Below are 18,902 nucleotides of genomic sequence, written 5' to 3' on the forward strand. Positions count from 1 at the left end.
GACATCGGGGCCGGGGGGCGGGGGGGGGGGGAGACATCTTGCAGGGATGTGGGGGGGGGGGGGGGTAGACGCGTGTGCGAGCATATGCAAGAGAGATTAATGTATGCGATAATGTGATGCACAGAGGTAATGTCAGGTTGGTAGTGAAGACTGGTGGCAGGTAGCGCGGCGTCGGCGAGGCTGTGAGACACACACAGGCGGTGGGGGGGAGGGGAAAAAGGGGGGGGAAAAGGGGGGGGAAAAGGGGGGGAAAAGGGGGGGAAAAAGGGGGGGAAAAGGGGGGGAAAAAGGGGGGGAAAAAGGGGGGGAAAAAGGGGGGGAAAAAGGGGGGAAAAAGGGGGGAAAAAGGGGGGAAAAAGGGGGGGGAAAGGGGGGGGAAAAGGGGGGGGAAAAGGGGGGGAAAAGGGGGGGAAAAAGGGGGGAAAAAGGGGGGGAAAAGGGGGGGAAAAGGGGGGAAAAGGGGGAAAAGGGGGGAAAAAGGGGGGGAAAAGGGGGGAAAAAGGGGGGGAAAAAGGGGGGGAAAAGGGGGGGAAAAGGGGGGGAAAAAGGGGGGGAAAAAGGGGGGGAAAAAGGGGGGAAAAAGGGGGGGAAAAAGGGGGGGGAAAAGGGGGGGAAAAAGGGGCCGGGAGAAGGGGAGAAGACGGGGGGGGGGGCTGCACTGACGGCTGAGTGGACAGCGCTCGAGATTCGTAATCATAAGATTCCGGGTTCCATCCCCAGCGGAGGCGGAAATAAATGGGCAGAGTTCTTTCACCCTGATGCCCCTCTTCACCTGGCAGTAAAATAGGTACCTGGGAGTTAAACAGCTGTTACGGGCCCCTTCCTGGGATAACAAAAATGAGACCGGGCCGCGGGGAAGCTAAGCTCCGAAACCATCTCAAGATAACCTTAATGGGGGGGGGGAGGCAAGAGGGGGAGGGACAAAATCGTGTAAAGATAACCTATGAAATGACATTTACGTATTTAATGGGGATATATATTTCATCCGTATATCTCGCCCCTCCACCCCCTTCGAGGGGGGGGGGTGAGTTGATGAGGGGGGGTGAGTTGATGAGGGGGGGGGGGGTAAGAAGTGGGGGGGGGGTTGATGAGGGGGTTGAAGGACTAGTATAAACACTGAGGGTGAACGGGCTGGGAAGGTTACCAGTCGTTAGCCAGGCTACCTCACCCCCTCCACTGGGACGGAGTGGGACGTGCTGTTCGGATGGGGGAGCGTCGTGCTGTTCGGATGGGGGGGGGGACGTCGTGCTGTTCGGATGGGGGGGGACGTCGTGCTGTTCGGATGGGAGGGGGGGGACGTCGTGCTGTTCGGATGGGAGGGGGGGGACGTCGTGCTGTTCGGATGGGAGTGGGGGGGGACGTGCTGTTCGGGTGGGAGGGGGTGGGACGTGCTGTTCGGGTGGGAGGGGGTGGGACGTGCTGTTCGGGTGGGAGGGGGTGGGACGTGCTGTTCGGGTGGGAGGGGGTGGGACGTGCTGTTCGGATGGGAGGGGGGGGACGTGCTGTTCGGGTGGGAGGGGGTGGGACGTGCTGTTCGGGTGGGAGGGGGTGGGACGTGCTGTTCGGGTGGAAGGGGGTGGGACGTGCTGTTCGGGTGGGAGGGGGTGGGACGTGCTGTTCGGGTGGGAGGGGGTGGGACGTGCTGTTCGGATGGGAGGGGGGGACGTGCTGTTCGGGTGGGAGGGGGTGGGACGTGCTGTTCGGATGGGAGGGGGTGGGACGTGCTGTTCGGATGGGAGGGGGTGGGACGTGCTGTTCGGGTGGGAGGGGGTGGGACGTGCTGTTCGGGTGGGAGGGGGTGAGACGTGCTGTTCGGGTGGGAGGGGGGGACATGTTGTTGATCTAGGGGGGGGAAAGAGTGGGGGTGGGGAGGGACTTGCCTAAATACAATTCCCAGTATCAGTTTACACATTAAGTTTACAGTAGGAGTTCGGTCGTGACGCGGCATATTACATTACTTCTCGGGACGGCTCTAGTTAAGCGTGTCACCCGAACTCACTTTATAGTAAACAAAACATTAATTGGTTTACTTTCCTGTGAAAAGTTGACATCTGTGTGTGTCATCCTCAGCTTATCTGTAAACTGTCAGCACGCCTCTACACAGTGACGCCAGAGTTTACACTAGACTATGAACGTTCTTATACAGTGGATGGTTCAGGAGCAATTAGCGACTGGTAGCTATTTGTTAATGATGAATTGGGTCTAAGGCCTGAGGAACCTATGTACCCACTGACGTCGACGCTGCTCTATAAACAAAACCTAACCTATTCTAACATCCCAACTTGGAGCAGTTCATCCCACTCTGGAACTAACCGAGAATACTATAGTAAACCCTCGGTTCAATAGGCTGTGCAGGGAACAGCACCTAAACCCGCGGAGAAAGTAGAGAGCTTACAACAGAGGACAATAGAAAGTGAACATACAGTAAACTTCATACACTCCACCAGAGTAGCAATCGAACAAAAACCGTACCGGTATAAGGAGCAGCCGAAGCTGTTCCGTTGTTACAGTGACGGACAACCACTGACCGGTAAGTAATTATGAAAAGACGACGCCACCAGCGACAGGTAACCAGTGAGGGGCAAGGACACTGATACTTGGGGTGACAAGACCAACTAGTCTGGCCCGGAGGACTAGGGCTGGGAGCTTGTGTGTGTGTGTGGGGAGCTGAGTCATGTCTAGCCTCCCTCCCTCCCTCCCTACCTCAGCACAATCCTCCCCTTCCACCTTCCTACACTGTCATGATACTTCTCCTCAGCCCCCATGTCCTCCCTCCACCTTCCCTTTCCTATTTTTCTACATGCTCTAATTCCTCCTCCCTTAACTCGGTACTTCTCCAATTCTTGTCATCTGCTACCACCTCCTCGTCCTCCCAACACCCTCATTCTTCCCCTATACCACATCTAAGGCACCACACTCCACCCAGTACCCCTACCACCCAGTATCCTAAGTTCATGTTTCATGCCCATACACACCCTGACTCAATACATCCACGCCCACTTCCCGTCCCCTCATGTAGACCATCCCCCGCCCTTATCCACCCACCATCCACGCCCACTTCCCGTTCCCTCATGTAAGACCATCCCCCGCCCTTATCCACCCACCATCCACGCCCACTCCCGTCCCCTCATGTAGACCATCCCCCGCCCTTATCCACCCACCATCCACGCCCACTCCCGTCCCCTCATGTAGACCATCCCCCGCCCTTATCCACCCACTCTCCTCCATCCTCACTCTCCACCAGAAAGACAAATATCAACGTCTGACATTTGTATTTCAAACCGTAAGCGGAGGTGCTAGTTTGTCAGGAACCGTTAATTGCACGCTGACACGAGGAGAAACGACCGCGCGGTCAAAGGAGCGCGCGGTCAAACACACAAGCATGTGGCCAAACAGTCAAACTAATATTCTATCAAACGCAACAATAATATGAAATAGAGGACGATGACTGAAACAGTTGAGAAAGCACCTGGTAGACATGACACCAGAGGCTCACATAAACCAGCTATCAGCAGCAGCATATGCGAGAAAGAACATACAATAATACCACTCTTGAACCTCAGGAAGGTGGTCTCCATAGGAACCTAGTGAAGGGCTTCAGAACACTTAACATGCACGACACATGAGAGGCCCAGTGGGGAAAATGCAGCACCAGCCTGGAACCCCCCCCCCCCCCCCTACCCCAGTAAACTTAATACAATAAATAGTTTTAGAAGATACAACAGCAAACAAGGGTTGGAAGGCAGTGTATTAGACAACTAACAGCTGGTAAAGCAGGGCTCAAGAGATAGCAATCGACACTGCCAGCACACTTAAACGAGTCCAAACACATTAATACAGTTCAGTATGTTAAGTATACACACGTGAGATAAACAATCATATACAAACAAACACATCCAAGCTAAGACAAATACATTAGTTGACCAGAATAAAACTGCAACTCGTCTAGACACGCCCATAAACCTGGAGCCACCCACCGCTCGGCGAGGGCGCGGCGGCGGGCGGGCGGGAAGAGTGCGTTGCCGAGGGGAGGGGGGGGGGGGTAGATGAAGGAGAGGGTTTGACGGGGACGGGCGGCCAGGAATTTTGGGTTGACTGTTGACTTTTCGGCGGGTGGGGTTCGGGTTGGTGGGAGGGCAAGGCGGGCTCGGACGGACGAGGACAGTAATGGGCGAGCATGCAAGTTCACAGACAACTGACAGTCATGACAAACAGACAGGCAAACAAATAGCAATGCACTATCGAACAAATCAAACTGACCAGCTGGGAGAAATATACAACGTTAAGCTCGTGAGAACCCAACCTGACTATGTCCAGTGACAGCGGCTTAGCCAGATGTTGCTACTATTAATACTCCTAGTACAGCTACTGTTCTTGCTACCATTCCTAGGGTGCTCCTTTAACTATTGAGAGAGCGCCAAGTTGTTCCTCGGAGCCTGGAGAAGCAACATAAACCAGACACCCTCGAGGGACGACACAAATACTACTGACGCAGCCAAAATACCCGAGAAGGGCCAGCAGAGTCTAAAGTGTGAAGGTGTTTCAATGAGCGCTACAGCTTTATTGCAACCACGTGACTCCTTGTTTACGCCCACCAGCTGACTTGCCGCGTGCTTTACTACAGCCACGTGACTCCTTGTTTACACCCATCAGCTGACCGGCTGCGTGTTGATACCTTGTATATAGTCAGGTAGCGGAGTGCTGGCAGATAGCACAAAGATTATTATAAAGTCAATGGCCGTACCCTTTCTGGCACCGTCTCCTGTGCGTTCGTGCGTTCGTATTCAATTTTATTTTATATAGGAATGTTTATCTTTGAGAGACAGGTGGGTAGTGGGGGAGGGAGAGGGAAGGGAATTATCAGGGGAAAGCCCGACTCCCCATAATTCCTCTAATCTTGACCCATTCTTGTTGGGGGGGGGGGGGGGGACAAGAATGTCAGACGAGGTCAGACAGCCTGTCCTCCTAAGGTTTCCCAACGTTACGAAACTGTCGTACTAAAATCCTCTATCCTATTCACGATCAAAGATCACGTTCACTCCAAAAAAAATCTACCACTCCCGGGCTATTCATGCCCGTGCCACCACTTGCGTGGCTTAATCTTCATAAATCAATCTCTATCTTGACCTACCAGAGGACCCAAAACAGAAAACTGGGCAGTATGTCAATTTCGCGAACCGCTACCATTTTCTAGTACGACAATTTTTACCCTTAGGTAGAGTGTACGTCAGAATTCTACAGTCTATTAGGAGGGCAGGTTGGGTCAGAACATGAGCCTTCAACACCAGCAAGATGTAGGTGGGCTCACTGTCATGTACAAGGCCAATATTCTGTTTCTCAACTGGCCTAACCTCGTGGACAATCAGAAGCTGGCACCCATGACACAAGGCTCTCAGCCATCTCACTATTCCTATCTCTAGAAGCATCACCCCATCAGCCATCATTCACTCGAAGGCTGACTCGCCTCTGGAACTTGTTCACTGAATATGTTGATATGGATAAAATCAGGTCAATGTACCACATGAACGGTCTAAAACTTTAAATGTCTCGAGGAGATCAGCCTTGCCCTGTCTGGTTTGTAGCAGTGTTAGTCCTGCTACCCTCGACCGTTCATCCTGTTCCGTGCTTGATAGTTACTTAGCATTCATCTTAGTTTATTCCTAATGGATACAGTAATCTTCAAAGAAATGAGTCTCTAGGAGAGGACACGCTTTCACATGACCAGATGTAGGCTAACAGCTCTTTGCTTGCAGTTTCACTCTGAACATCAATGGACATTCAAATGAACCCCCTAGCCTTAGTTAAAACAAAGACAATGGGAGGTGTGGAGTGTGAGAACGCTCGAGGAACACACCAGCACGGGTCAAATTGGCCAATTATGAACAAGAATATAATCATTCTTCTGGCAAAGATTACAACAATCTTCTTGTTTATCCACCTAGAAAATTACTGTAGGCAGTATTTAAGATTCCTTCCGTATGGCATTGGTAATTATGTGTACAGTATCAGCACCAGTGTATGTATGGTGTCTCCCAAGGCAGGCTACAGGATGTCTCACAAGGAGGGACAGAGGATGGGTGTGGTGGAAGTCTTGTTATCAGGGGAGGGAGGGCGCGGCACTTAACAGCCGTCATTAATCTACATAACAGGGCCTCCGTCTCCTTAACCCCATCCCACATATTATCCGTCCATCCCACAAATTGCCCCCCCTCCACCATCCTCGCACACATTTTCCGAGAAAACAGCAAGCTATTTGTTCCAGGACTCCCTGACCCTTGACGCAAACTGGACTCCCTCCTAAACAAACAGGAGGGCGTGTAGCTGGTCGGGTAACACTTCACATATCTGTAATATAATCCGTTTTCAATGGTATTTTTGTTTTGAGTACAAAAGTATTACCTCACGTAAGTGTGGCTTTCAGCAACTATTGATTAATGTCCTTGAAGGCGGGTGTGTGTAGGACTTCCCGCCTGTTGGAATCTGTTGCCCCATCCTCGCCGTACTATTTTACTCGGCTCTTCTGATGGATCATTCTTTTGTTGTGTTTCTTGAATTTACCAGACGGGGACGGGAAGCCGACAGCTTGTCAAAGGTCCCCCACCCATTGATCCTGAGTATTTTTTTTCCAACTGGATTTTGAACTGAAGAAATGTCTGGCACTGACAGCTTCGGAAGATAGGTGGTTCCATGGATTTTTAACCCCTATATGTGAAAAAACTGTTTTTGTCCTACATTGTGGGTTGTTGAGCTTAAAACTGTTATCCCTTGTGTTACATTTGACCTTTTAAAGAAGTGGTTCCGATTAATAACTTCCAACCCATTCAGTACTTTACATGTCTCAAGATCAGCCTTGTCTTGTCTGGTTTGTAGCAATGTTAGTCCTGCTGCCCTCGACCGTTCCTGATTTGAAAGCTGACTTAGTTCTGGAATACTTTTAGTCGCTCTGTGTTAAGCTTTCTCCGAAGAATATATATCCTTTTGAATACGAGGTCTCCAAGTTTGGCTATAGTAGTCCAGGTGGGAGCGCACCAGAGACTTGTACAGTCGAATATCCACTTTAGTTTCTTGAAATTACAGGTTCGTTTGACTCTTTCTAGACATTGGTTGGACCTTATTTTATTGCAGCTCCTACTTGTGCAACTTTCCATGGCTGGTGCATCCTAACTCCCAGGTCATTTTCATCATCATCTTCTGCATGGTAGTGTTATTGACGCGAGAGTTGTGATGGGAATTGTTATGCTATACTGCAAAGACTTGAATTTGCAATATTGATCTTCCTTATACAACGATCCCTGTTTGACCATCCTCTTGTAACCATCCGTGTGAACGAGAGACCAATGTAGTGACCTGCGAGTAATCATGGCGGAAGACCTTACTTTTACAATGCACAATAAAACAGTAGTCACATGTGCAACAATAATGGCAGGCTGGATAACGTGACAACCCGTCCTCTTAAAAATAACGTCGCTTTTCGCTCGTATGCGCGCTATGGCCAAAATTGAACGTAATTTGAAATGAAATCGACTCACAAAAGTGACGTACTGTCCCGTTTTCTGTTTGAGTCGTCCGGCCTACTCGGACAGGTTAGGAGAGGAAACATTCAATTAACATTCAATTATTTTCATTTTCAAATTACGTCCACTTTCGGCCATACGGCCAAACGCAACATTATTTTTAAAAGGACAGGTTGCAACGCCTTTCAAGCATGAGATACCAGACCAATAATAATACTTTTATAAGATACCGGGAATGTTGCCCCACATTAACTGACCCACAGATCCTGGAGTATGCGGCCCCAGCATGGAGTCCATATCTAGTCAAGCATAAGACTAAACTGGAAAAGGTTCAAAGGGTTGCCACCAGACTAGTACCCGAACTGAGGGGTATGAGCTACGAGGAGAGACTACGGGAATTAAACCTCACGTTGCTAAGAGACAGAAGAGTTAGGGGGAACATGATCACCACATACAAGATTCTCAAAGAAATTGATAGGGTAGACAGGCTATTTAACACAAGGGGCACACGCACTAGGGGACACAGGTGGAAATTGAGTGCCCAAATGAGCCACATAAATATTAGAAAGAACTTTTTTAATGTGAGAGTAAACAAATGGAATGCATTGGCAAGTGATGTGGTTCAGGCTGACTCCATACACAGTTTCAAATGTAGATATGATAGAGCCCAGTAGGCTTAGGAAACTGTACATGAGTTGATTGACAGTTGAGAGGCGGGACCAAAGAGCCAGAGCTCAACCCCCGCAAGAACAACTATATGAGTACAAAACATCTGGAAGTTGCTGACCCAGAGAACGTGCAGAGAACACTTACTGTAAGAATCTATCCAGTAAAACACTTTAATTATATTCCCTGGCGCACAGGTGATTTTCTGTGTCATATTATATATATATATATATATATATATATATATATATATATATATATATATATATATATAAACACACACAGGTGGTACTTACATATGCCAAGAACAAGCGGTAGCATGAGCCGGAAGATGAGAGTTGCAACCATCTGGTGAGCCGCCATCTTGATACAGTGAGGGTACAGTGAGTGTGACACTATGTGGTGAAGCTGGTGACACGCTGGCACTGCTCAGCCTGCCCTGAAGGTGTCGCAGCTGCTGCTGGAGCTGCTGCTGGAGCTGCTACACACACATTACACCTTCCCGGCCTCCACCCGAAGGAACCAGGTTATAGTGACGGTGAAGGAGTGTGCCGAGCACTACAAGATGGTGAGGTGGTGGTGGTGGTGATGTCGGCTCACATCACATGCGGCGTGCAGTGAACGGTGACGCCCCGAGCAGTGACCAGCAGCATGGTAACGGCTCGCCAACGTCACTGCTGAGAAGAACAGTTCATCAGTTACCAGTAATCTCAAGATCACACACATTAAAGCAATGTTAATAACATTATCATAAAGTTCACATACTATTGTTACCATAATACAGCAGCAGGCCATCATAACACTACTCACCCATCTTTGTGAGTCATACTCACCCATCTTTGTGAGTCATACTCACCCATCTTTGTGAGTCATACTCACCCATCTTTGTGAGTCATACTCGCCCATCTTTGTGAGTCATACTCACCCATCTTTGTGAGTCATACTCACCCATCTTTGTGAGTCATACTCACCCATCTTTGTGAGTCATACTCACCCATCTTTGTGAGTTATACTCGCCCATCTTTGTGAGTCACACTCGCCCATCTTTGTGAGTCACACTCGCCCATCTTTGTGAGTCATACTCACCCATCTTTGTGAGTCATACTCGCCCATCTTTGTGAGTCACACTCGCCCATCTTTGTGAGTCATACTCACCCATCTTTGTGAGTCATACTCACCCATCTTTGTGAGTCATACTCACCCATCTTTGTGAGTCATACTCGCCCATCTTTGTGAGTCATACTCACCCATCTTTGTGAGTCATACTCACCCATCTTTGTGAGTCATACTCACCCATCTTTGTGAGTCATACTCACCCATCTTTGTGAGTCATACTCACCCATCTTTGTGAGTCATACTCACCCATCTTTGTGAGTCATACTCACCCAACTTTGTGAGTCATACTCACCCATCTTTGTGAGTCATACTCACCCATCTTTGTGAGTTATACTCGCCCATCTTTGTGAGTCACACTCGCCCATCTTTGTGAGTCATACTCACCCATCTTTGCGAGTCATACTCACCCATCTTTGCGAGTCATACTCGCCCATCTTTGTGAGTCATACTCGCCCAACTTTGTGAGTCATACTCACCCATCTTTGTGAGTCATACTCGCCCACCACCGGCATGTTTCCTCAACCACTCACCAAATATTCTCAACAATATTTTAATATGTAACGAGACTGGTATAAACATTTATATACTTTAATGAATTAACAAAAATAAGATTACGGCTGGTATATCTCTGACGCCGACGGTGATTTAGAGATCGTTAGAGTAAGTAATTATCAAAAGTCACCAAGCCGCCAAGACTATGTAGCTCAGAGATAGTTAAAGCCTGTGTGTGTTTTAAACCCCCATATGAAGCTCCGACTCTGGGTTAGAGATCCGACTCCAGGTTCGATCCCCGGTGGAGGCGGAAACAAGTGGGCAAAATGTTTCTTTCACCCTGACGCCCCTGTTACCTAGCAGTAAATAGGTACCTGGGAGTTAGACAGCTGCTACAGGCTGCTTCCTGGGAAGGGTGGGGGGGGGGGTGTAACAAAAAGGAGGCCTAGTCAAGGACCGGGCCGCGGGACGATAAGCCGCGAAATCATCACAAGATAGAGCAGCGACGCTCTATAAATGCAGCAGCAGTAGAGCTTCCACTCCAAGTACCCGTGATCAACAGCACCATTATTTGGTACAAGACTGACACGACCGCAGTTTTCCGCCCCGCACCAGGACGTTGTTGCTGGGACAGTCTAACCCCTTCACTGACAAACATGGCACGCCTTTTGCGTTATCGTAACCAACGCTCTAAATACAACGTATTAAGTAATGACTCGCAAATATTCGGATTTTATTGGATGATAGTAACTGAGTGGTTGTAACCTTTCCACTACAGATTGGGGACGGGGGAGAGGGGGGGGGGGAGTAATGTGCAGGATAAACATATCAATTGTGACACTAGCTCTCCACTTATGTCAGTTGCTTAACTTAGAAACTGTACTTGTGGCCGATCTCCAGCCTATTGTTGATGTGACGATGTGTATTGAATTTTGTATTTGAATTGAATTATTTTGTATAAAATGAATTGTAGGGTTCAGTCCCTGAGCCCATTATGTAACCTCTGTAACCCCTTCCACTACCGCCCAGAGGATGGGTATGGGGTGCATAATAAATGAACTAAACTAAGCACAAATATTCACTTTTTATACGCATCAGACTATAGGTTACGTGGGATGCTTGGGTTAATTCGTACGTTCCCGGACAACATTTCAACGCAAGTATTTCTGAATCTGTACATCTTCTCTCATCAGGCTCGACTTTGAGATGCTTTGTGAGACTTGTGAGTTTTGTTTACATTTATTAAACACTTTACGAGCATGGAAACTTTATAATCAAATAGTTAAAAAAAAACACGTAGTGTTTCGGAGCTAATAACTGTTTAACAAATGTAAACAAAGCCGCCAAAGACAGAGACGATGTACAGTTCGTAAGTACTTGCATGACTGCCTGATGTATCCGGCCCCTAGGTTAGGATAGTAGGTCGGACTTTTACGGAGTGGCAAAACAAGAGAATGGGCCGGGGTAAGAGCCGACAAAACAGGTGTGTTTGTCCAACTGTATTGTTTGGCAAACCATCCCCACAAGTGTTTCAACACCTGTTGCTCCAACTCTCTTTTTGTGTAGGTGTATCACCCTAGTTGTGATAGTTTAGGGTGAGCTCCAATTCTTGGGTCCTGGCTCTCAACCTTCTGTTGGGTTTTGTCAAATCTACACTTGAAATGGCGGAGAGAGCCTCCACAACCTTAATCCATTTTGCATTCCACTGTTTTCCCTTATTGTGATTCAATACTAGGAATATTCCTAATAGGTGACTCACTTTGGAAACTGTCCTCCACCTTTGTTCTCTTGTTCATGTACTAGCAATGGTAGTGTTAGTGTTTATTAGAGAGAGTGGGAGGTCACTCCCTCGGGAAGGTCAGTACCATAAATTAGAAACAGCAGGTGTCCCAGGACGGAGCCTTGAGGGACAACGATATGGTCCCATAACTCTAAACTCTCTCACTGTGACACACTGTTTTCTGTCCTTCAGGTACCCCCAGTACCCAGTGTAGAGTGAAAGGCAGATGGCGTTGACTGAGGGGTGATGTAGAGGGGGGTGTTGAGTGAGAGGGGTGGTGCAGTAGAATGAGAGGGGGGGTGGTGGTGTAGAGTGAGAGGGGGGGGTGGTGGTGTAGAGGAGTGGTGTAGAGTGAGGAGTGGTGTAGAGTGAAGGTGGTGGTGTAGAGTGAGGAATGGTGTAGAGTGAAGGTAGTGAAGGTGGTGGTGGTGTAGAGTGAAGGTAGTGGTGTAGAGTGAAGGTGGTGGTGGTGTAGAGTGAAGGTAGTGGTGTAGAGTGAAGGTGGTGGTGGTGTAGAATGGTGTGCGCATTGCAGTGTCGGGATTGATCAGCGAGGCCCGTCTAGAACCCTGGCCACACCCACACTACACCCACACAACACCCACACCACACCCACGCCACGGATTCCTCACCCTCCGGTCACACCATCAAAGTAGTACACAGTAATTAGCGCAGTCGCCTCACAAGCCATTGACTCCGAATTCGATTCACATAACAGGGCGAGACATCTGGAAATGTTTCCCTGCAACTGATGCCTCTGTTCACCTAGCAATATATAGGTACCCGGGAGTTAAGCAGCTGTTGTGGGGGTTGCACTGTAGGGGAAGGCCAGTCGGCAAAGGGAAACTACATTTATAATAATTTAATAATAATAATTGTCACGGGACAGGAAGCCAGAGTATATTTATACAAAGTAGACTTATATCAAGTAGGGCCGAATTACTGACACCGCCCCGGATGCAACCCCACAAGCTGACTAACTCCCGAGTACCTGTTCACTGCTAGGTGAACAGAGGCATTAGATGAACGGAAATGTACCCAACCATTTCTGTCCCGTCCGGGATTCGAACCCGGAATTTTAGATTGCACGGCGTCGAAAACGAACCCGGGACTCTTTCCGTGACGTGTGTAGTGGACTCCGCGGCACGTGTACACCACCACCACCACCACCAGGTGTAGGACAGGACCAGCCAACCTTACCCAGCGCGGCCCCAGTTTGGTGATAATCTTCTGGAACATCCTCTCGCCTGCCCGAGGTTCACTCACCAGTGGTAAATGTTATTAAAGGTTTACTGGGCGTCTGGGATGCTCCCGGACGCAGGTTCGAATCCTCGTCACGGCCCTTGTGGATTTGTTCATAAAGATGTGTTTATGCACCCAATAACTTGTTAAGTGTTGTCAATGGGCGGGGCCTTAGCAACTACACGGTAGTAATTACTTATTAAGAGAATTACCGTGTCGTCTTAACTCTTAATACAATCTCTTCTACATTGGTTAATAGTATAACAATGAATACATGTAAATAAGCTTCAACACAAGCTTCAACACTATGAGAACTGTGCACGCAACACAAGCTTCACCACTGTGTGAGAACTGTGCAAGCAACACAAGCTTCAACACTATGAGAACTGTGCACGCAACACAAGGTTCACCACTAAGTCTACTCCTATAGTTAAGACTTAAAAGTTCAACACTACAAACAATGATATACAGGCTGGTCAAGGAAAATAATTTCAGGGTTGCCATGGCCAGAATGTTCAGTGAAAAGTTTCAGGAATGGAATCCAGAATTACAATCCTCATTTTCGCAAATGTCTGCGCGAATCCATTCACTTTTTATACAAAACAAATTATAGTTTTATTTGACAGTAATTATATTTCAGTTTTACTAGCAAGGCTACCGTCATTACTCTGGTGTCAGAAGCCACGTCTTCACTACATATAACCATCTTCAATACACACAATCCTCCTCACAAATCATCATCTTACACATTATCACTGATAAACTAATATTTAATCAATACATAGAAAATCATATTTTGGGTGAATCTTAGTGAGGATGGAGTCTGGAATTTAGCGAGGTTGAAGTTGGTTTCAAGGGGCGGGCATGGAGACCAACCTCCACCCATCATGACTATCCCGAAACACTCACCGAGGTAGCCTCGTTTGACGAGGCTACTTCCCTAGGATCTAGCATCCTTTCACGAATAAACAAGACAACACTTTTTTCATAGGTATAGATTCGTGAAGGTTATAGAATGCCTAAAAAGCTATGCGTGTTAGTGGCTTTGCAAGAATGTAAAACTATCACTAATATAATCTCACCAACCCATTGTAGTACCTTTTTTGTAAATAATATTTATTATTATTATTATAATAGAATCGAAGAGCGGCACTGAATGTTGGGTGCCAACAAACAGTTTCACGTGCCATCTTCGGCACGCATGCCATAGGTTTGCCACCTGTGGTGCAGGATATCACAGGTGTTTCCTGCCGTGAGCTAACACCAACTGAGTGGTCACACACTGAACCACAATGATTTTCTTCAGACTAAGACTGCTGGTACCACTGAGAACCATGCCCACTCGTCACCAAGGGGGCGGCATCTTCCACCCAACCTCTTGGGCATAACCCTCCCCTACACCCGTCCCCCCCCCCCAACACACAATATCCGGCCATGAGCCAGTTGGTGCCTATTAGTGTAGATTAGGTCATCAGGGGATTGCCATCATAAATCATGTATGTGCACACACAAGTTCATGCTGCTTTTTCCGGGTATACCCGGAAAACTCACACACAGGGTATAGTTCAACTGACAGCTGAAGCTTACAAGGTCTGCTTAAAGCACGTACCTGTGAGGAGGGGCAGAAAGAGGACCACTCTAGAAAGAGAACGCAGACGACTGTACAGGGGAAGGAAAAAAATAACGGAAATGCTTCGGCAGACACAACTATCACAAGCAAGGAAAATAAACCTAAGCAGGGAGATCAAAGAAATAGAACAAACGTTGAAGCGATCTGAGTCTGAGGAAATGGAACAGAAAGCTATACAAGAGATAAGGAAAAATCCGAAATATTTTTTCACATACGCAAAATCCAAATCCAAAACCTCGACCAGTATTGGACCGTTAATTACAAGTGAAGGTACGTACACAGAGGACAACAAAGAGATTAGTGAAATTCTAAGAAGCCAGTATGAAGCTATGTTCAGCACACCAATAAACAACGTGAAAGTTAATGTTAACACGAACACGAACTCCCAGAACCCCATCAAGCAGACTTTAAGCAGACCCACATGCCCACACACACTATACCCACGTGCTCACTATACAAGCCAGTACTACTATATAACACGGGGCCTCGACCAAAGATCACATTCACTCCAAGAAATCTACCACTTACGTGCTATTCATGCCCGTGCCACCTCTTGTGTGGCTTAATCTTCATCAATCAATCTACAGCACGGGGGAGGGATGCGAGGACAAGGTGCTGAGATAGGACGGTGGGAAGGAATGGTGCCCAACCACTTGCACCATCAGGATCGAACGCAGACCTGCAAGAAGCAGGGCTTGGCTCTACTAACCACTCCAGGTGGTTCTCCTCCGCATAAATTACAGTGTTTTATACAATACACGTGGACACCAAGGCCGGACCGGGACACCAAGGCCGGACCGGGACACCAAGGCCGGACCGGAACACCAAGGCCGGACCGGAACACCAAGGCCGGACCGGAACACCAAGGCCGGACCGGAACACCAAGGCCGGACCGGAACACCAAGGCCGGACCGGAACACCAAGGCCGGACCGGAACACCAAGGCCGGACCGGAACACCAAGGCCGGACCGGAACACCAAGGCCGGACCGGGACACCAAGGCCGCACCGGGACACCAAGGCCGCACCGGGACACCAAGGCCGCACCGGGACACCAAGGCCGCACCGGGACACCAAGGCCGCACCGGGACACCAAGGCCGCACCGGGACACCAAGGCCGCACCGGGACACCAAGGCCGGACTTTGCAACACCAGTGATCACCCATGTTGAGTAGAGTGCAACACAAGCCAAGTGTGTCACGGCCCAGTGGGTCTATGATAAATGATTGCAAGCATCATTGCAGAAAACCTTGAGAGAGAGAATGGGCCACAGAGATGAGACACGTCTTAAAGGCAATCACCAAGAACTAGCACTACGTGTTAACAACACCCGCCTACAGTTATACAGGCAGATATGACCAGAAGAAACACGCTCCAGAGTTATTGAATCATAACACCGATAGTTGCAATGCCAGGGCTTAGCAGCTGAAATTTGGTCCTACATACTCTTAGGTAAAAACAATTAGGCAAGACAGCACACATTTACATTGTTTATTTTATATATATATATATATATATATATATATATATATATATATATATATATATATATATATATATATATATATATATATATATATACACATACATACATACATACATACATACATACATACACACACACACACACACACACACACACACACACACACACACACACACACACACAGGCCACAACTGCTGTCGGAAAATCCGACACCATTTAATAATCATACAGATAATAACTGTATTACCAACAAGTTACCCATAGAAAACGTAACTTGTAGTGGAATTACCGTCTAAAGAAAACGGGATATCATCACCACATACTATTATAATTCACCAGCTATTCTGCTGGGAATTATTCTTAAATACATTAGTCTTTGGACTTTACCATCATAAAAACATCTTATATAAATTAACTTAATTATCAATATTAAAGTAGAGTAAATGTGACCCTTCTATCACTTTCTGAAATCTGGACAAAGTAGGCCAGGCGTCAGTGGGGAAGGAGGGCAGCCATTGTTGTTTATATAGAGACCAGAGGTTCACACGGGAGCAAATTCGGCTCCTGTTAATTTTACTTGGACGTAGTGTTATGGAAACCAAAGGTACCATTGTCAACACGATGTCTACAATTCAAGTTAAGTCTATCCGAAACCCGTTTATCATTCATTTATGGCCATTAATGTCAGGATATAGGGTGACCCGGTTAGATCACATGGAAGCCTCATACTAAAGGTAATTAAGCCAGGTCTTTAATGTTCCATGTACTGTATAGTGTTTTCTCTGATATAGCTTGTCATATATAGGATTCTGGCTTCACAGCTAGCGCACTTTTGACAGGTCAAGACGAGGATGCAAGATTATGTGCACCAGTTACTGGGTGATAGAAGCTACCTCAAAGAGGATAATTTGGTGTCTACACTCTAGTTATACCTGGTGGACTAACCTGCTGTACTATAAGATAAGGAACCTTTTCAATGTATGTAGTTAATACAGTAGTTTGATTGGCTGCATATATATAAATATAAACCCCCCCTAATGTGTAGAGGATCGATTTGTGAGATTAAGAGATTATTGCAGAAATACAGTCCACTTATCATTATACAAATTGCTATCGAAGTATATAAATTAACGTAAATATAAATTCATATAAATTAAATAAATATAAATCTCACAGGTCGGTTCCCACAACTGCTGCACCATGACACCTCAACCCTTCATCTGCACCTTAAATTGCTGTTACATGTTGCGGCACGCATACACGCACGAATACACACGCACTCACAATATTGCGGAGGCTGGTTATACACCACGGTGATAACCATCACACTAACAAGTCACCACCCAACACCCACACACAACACGTGCTCCACACCAGGAGCAGTGTGAGCAGGAGCAGTGTGGTCACAATACGACCCAAACGTCTTAAGGTCAGAGCTACTCCACTTGACGGTCATACTATCGGGAGAAGCAATATTTTAAAGGTCCTGAAGGACGTTACTGGCCTCAAACCCGCTGACATTAGTCAGGAAGGTGAAGATATCGTGCTCTTCTTTTCATGTGAAGAGGAGCTAGAAAAACTCCTGACTAACGATGCCATTATTCGCAAAGAGCACTACCTACATCCTCACTTCCCACGTCAGTTCCTGGCCGGAAGAACTGTTTTTACCAGCAGGACCAGCCAGTGGATCGCTGAGCGACCTCAACATCATATCATGGACAATATCGAGGACGAAAATCCAAACCTGTCGGTATTCAACCTAGAGTTCTGCAACACCGACAAAACATCAATGAAGATTACGTTCACCACCATAGCTGCGGCCACCCAGGCTGCCACACAAGGATTCTACTGCTTCGGCCTAAAAATACCACCCCACCAAATAAAAAAGGAACGATACCATGAGATCCAGCAGTGCTTTAAGTGCTACGAGCTCTCCCACCCGACCAACAAGTGTCAGCACCCTGTCCAGAGATGCAGCCTGTGCGCACTGGACCATCACTACTCCATATGCAAGGCAACAGTCCATCACTGCTTGCTCTGTGATGGCAATCGCCCCGCAATTTCCTACCGCGGCCCTCGCAGACAGGAAATCATCAAGGCCCAGGTTGAAGCCAAAAGAAACAACTCGTCTACCTCCTCGACCAGAGCCCCAGGCGTTCAACCCACCACCTTAGCTCTCACTAATCGACCAGAAGACTTTCCGGTCTTACCAACATGTGGCTCCTCCCAGCAGGCGATACAACCTTCTTATTAGGGACCCAAGGTCCCACAGGCTCCTTCACAGCCCCCTGCATCACGTGCTGGCATTATCCCTGGTCTTATTAGACTAGCGGAAAGGCTAGCAGGACCAGACAACCAGCGCTTTGTCAGTGAACTAAACACATTATACATAGACAATGGCCTGGCCCCCATCATAGCCACTAGCGTAAGTCTCACTGCCTCCTCTACCACTCCGGAGACTACCACCAGGACGACCATGCGGTCAACTTCAACACAGACTCCAGAACCGCCCATGACCCGGGCGACACAGAGGTAATTCCTTCTCCAGCTCCCAACACTCCTACCATCACTATCTCAGCAGCCACGCTAGCAGACGTGCTGTCTACAAACGATAACAGCACCACCAGCGCTCCTGAAATAGCTACAACCACCAATCAACGACACCTAAGCCTACCTAAGGCTGCGAGGCGAAAGACAAAAACACCCACTACGGAGGTTACGGACTCCTCAGACAAGGAAATCATAGTAGGAGCTCCACCGCCTCATCACAAGTACGACACCTACACGGTTAAAGACTTCCTCATGGAGGCCACCTTACCAAACTCCAACGACAGCACTGCTCAGCCAAAGTCGCAGGCAAAGAAAAAACGAAAAACCTTGAGGTCTACACTAACCCCACCAGCTCCATAACTGGTACAGCCAGCCCTCCAGGCTGAAAACCATCATGAAGACCGCCATCCATCGCCAGATCTCTAGTA

General features: G+C 47.8%; 1 protein-coding gene across 1 annotated transcript in view; it reads right to left on the reverse strand.

Annotated features, from left to right (window-relative positions):
- Nucleotides 1-18,902, reverse strand: part of LOC123769848 (piezo-type mechanosensitive ion channel component) — a 113,792-nt gene that overhangs the window by 84,117 nt on the left and 10,773 nt on the right. Inside the window, 1 exon segment of the mRNA XM_069301244.1 lies at nt 8,477-8,857. Within this exon segment, the coding sequence (XP_069157345.1) occupies nt 8,477-8,543 (67 nt within the window). The 5' untranslated portion in view covers nt 8,544-8,857.

Source organism: Procambarus clarkii, chromosome 45 (assembly GCF_040958095.1).
Source record: "Procambarus clarkii isolate CNS0578487 chromosome 45, FALCON_Pclarkii_2.0, whole genome shotgun sequence".
Classification (NCBI taxonomy): domain Eukaryota; kingdom Metazoa; phylum Arthropoda; class Malacostraca; order Decapoda; family Cambaridae; genus Procambarus; species Procambarus clarkii.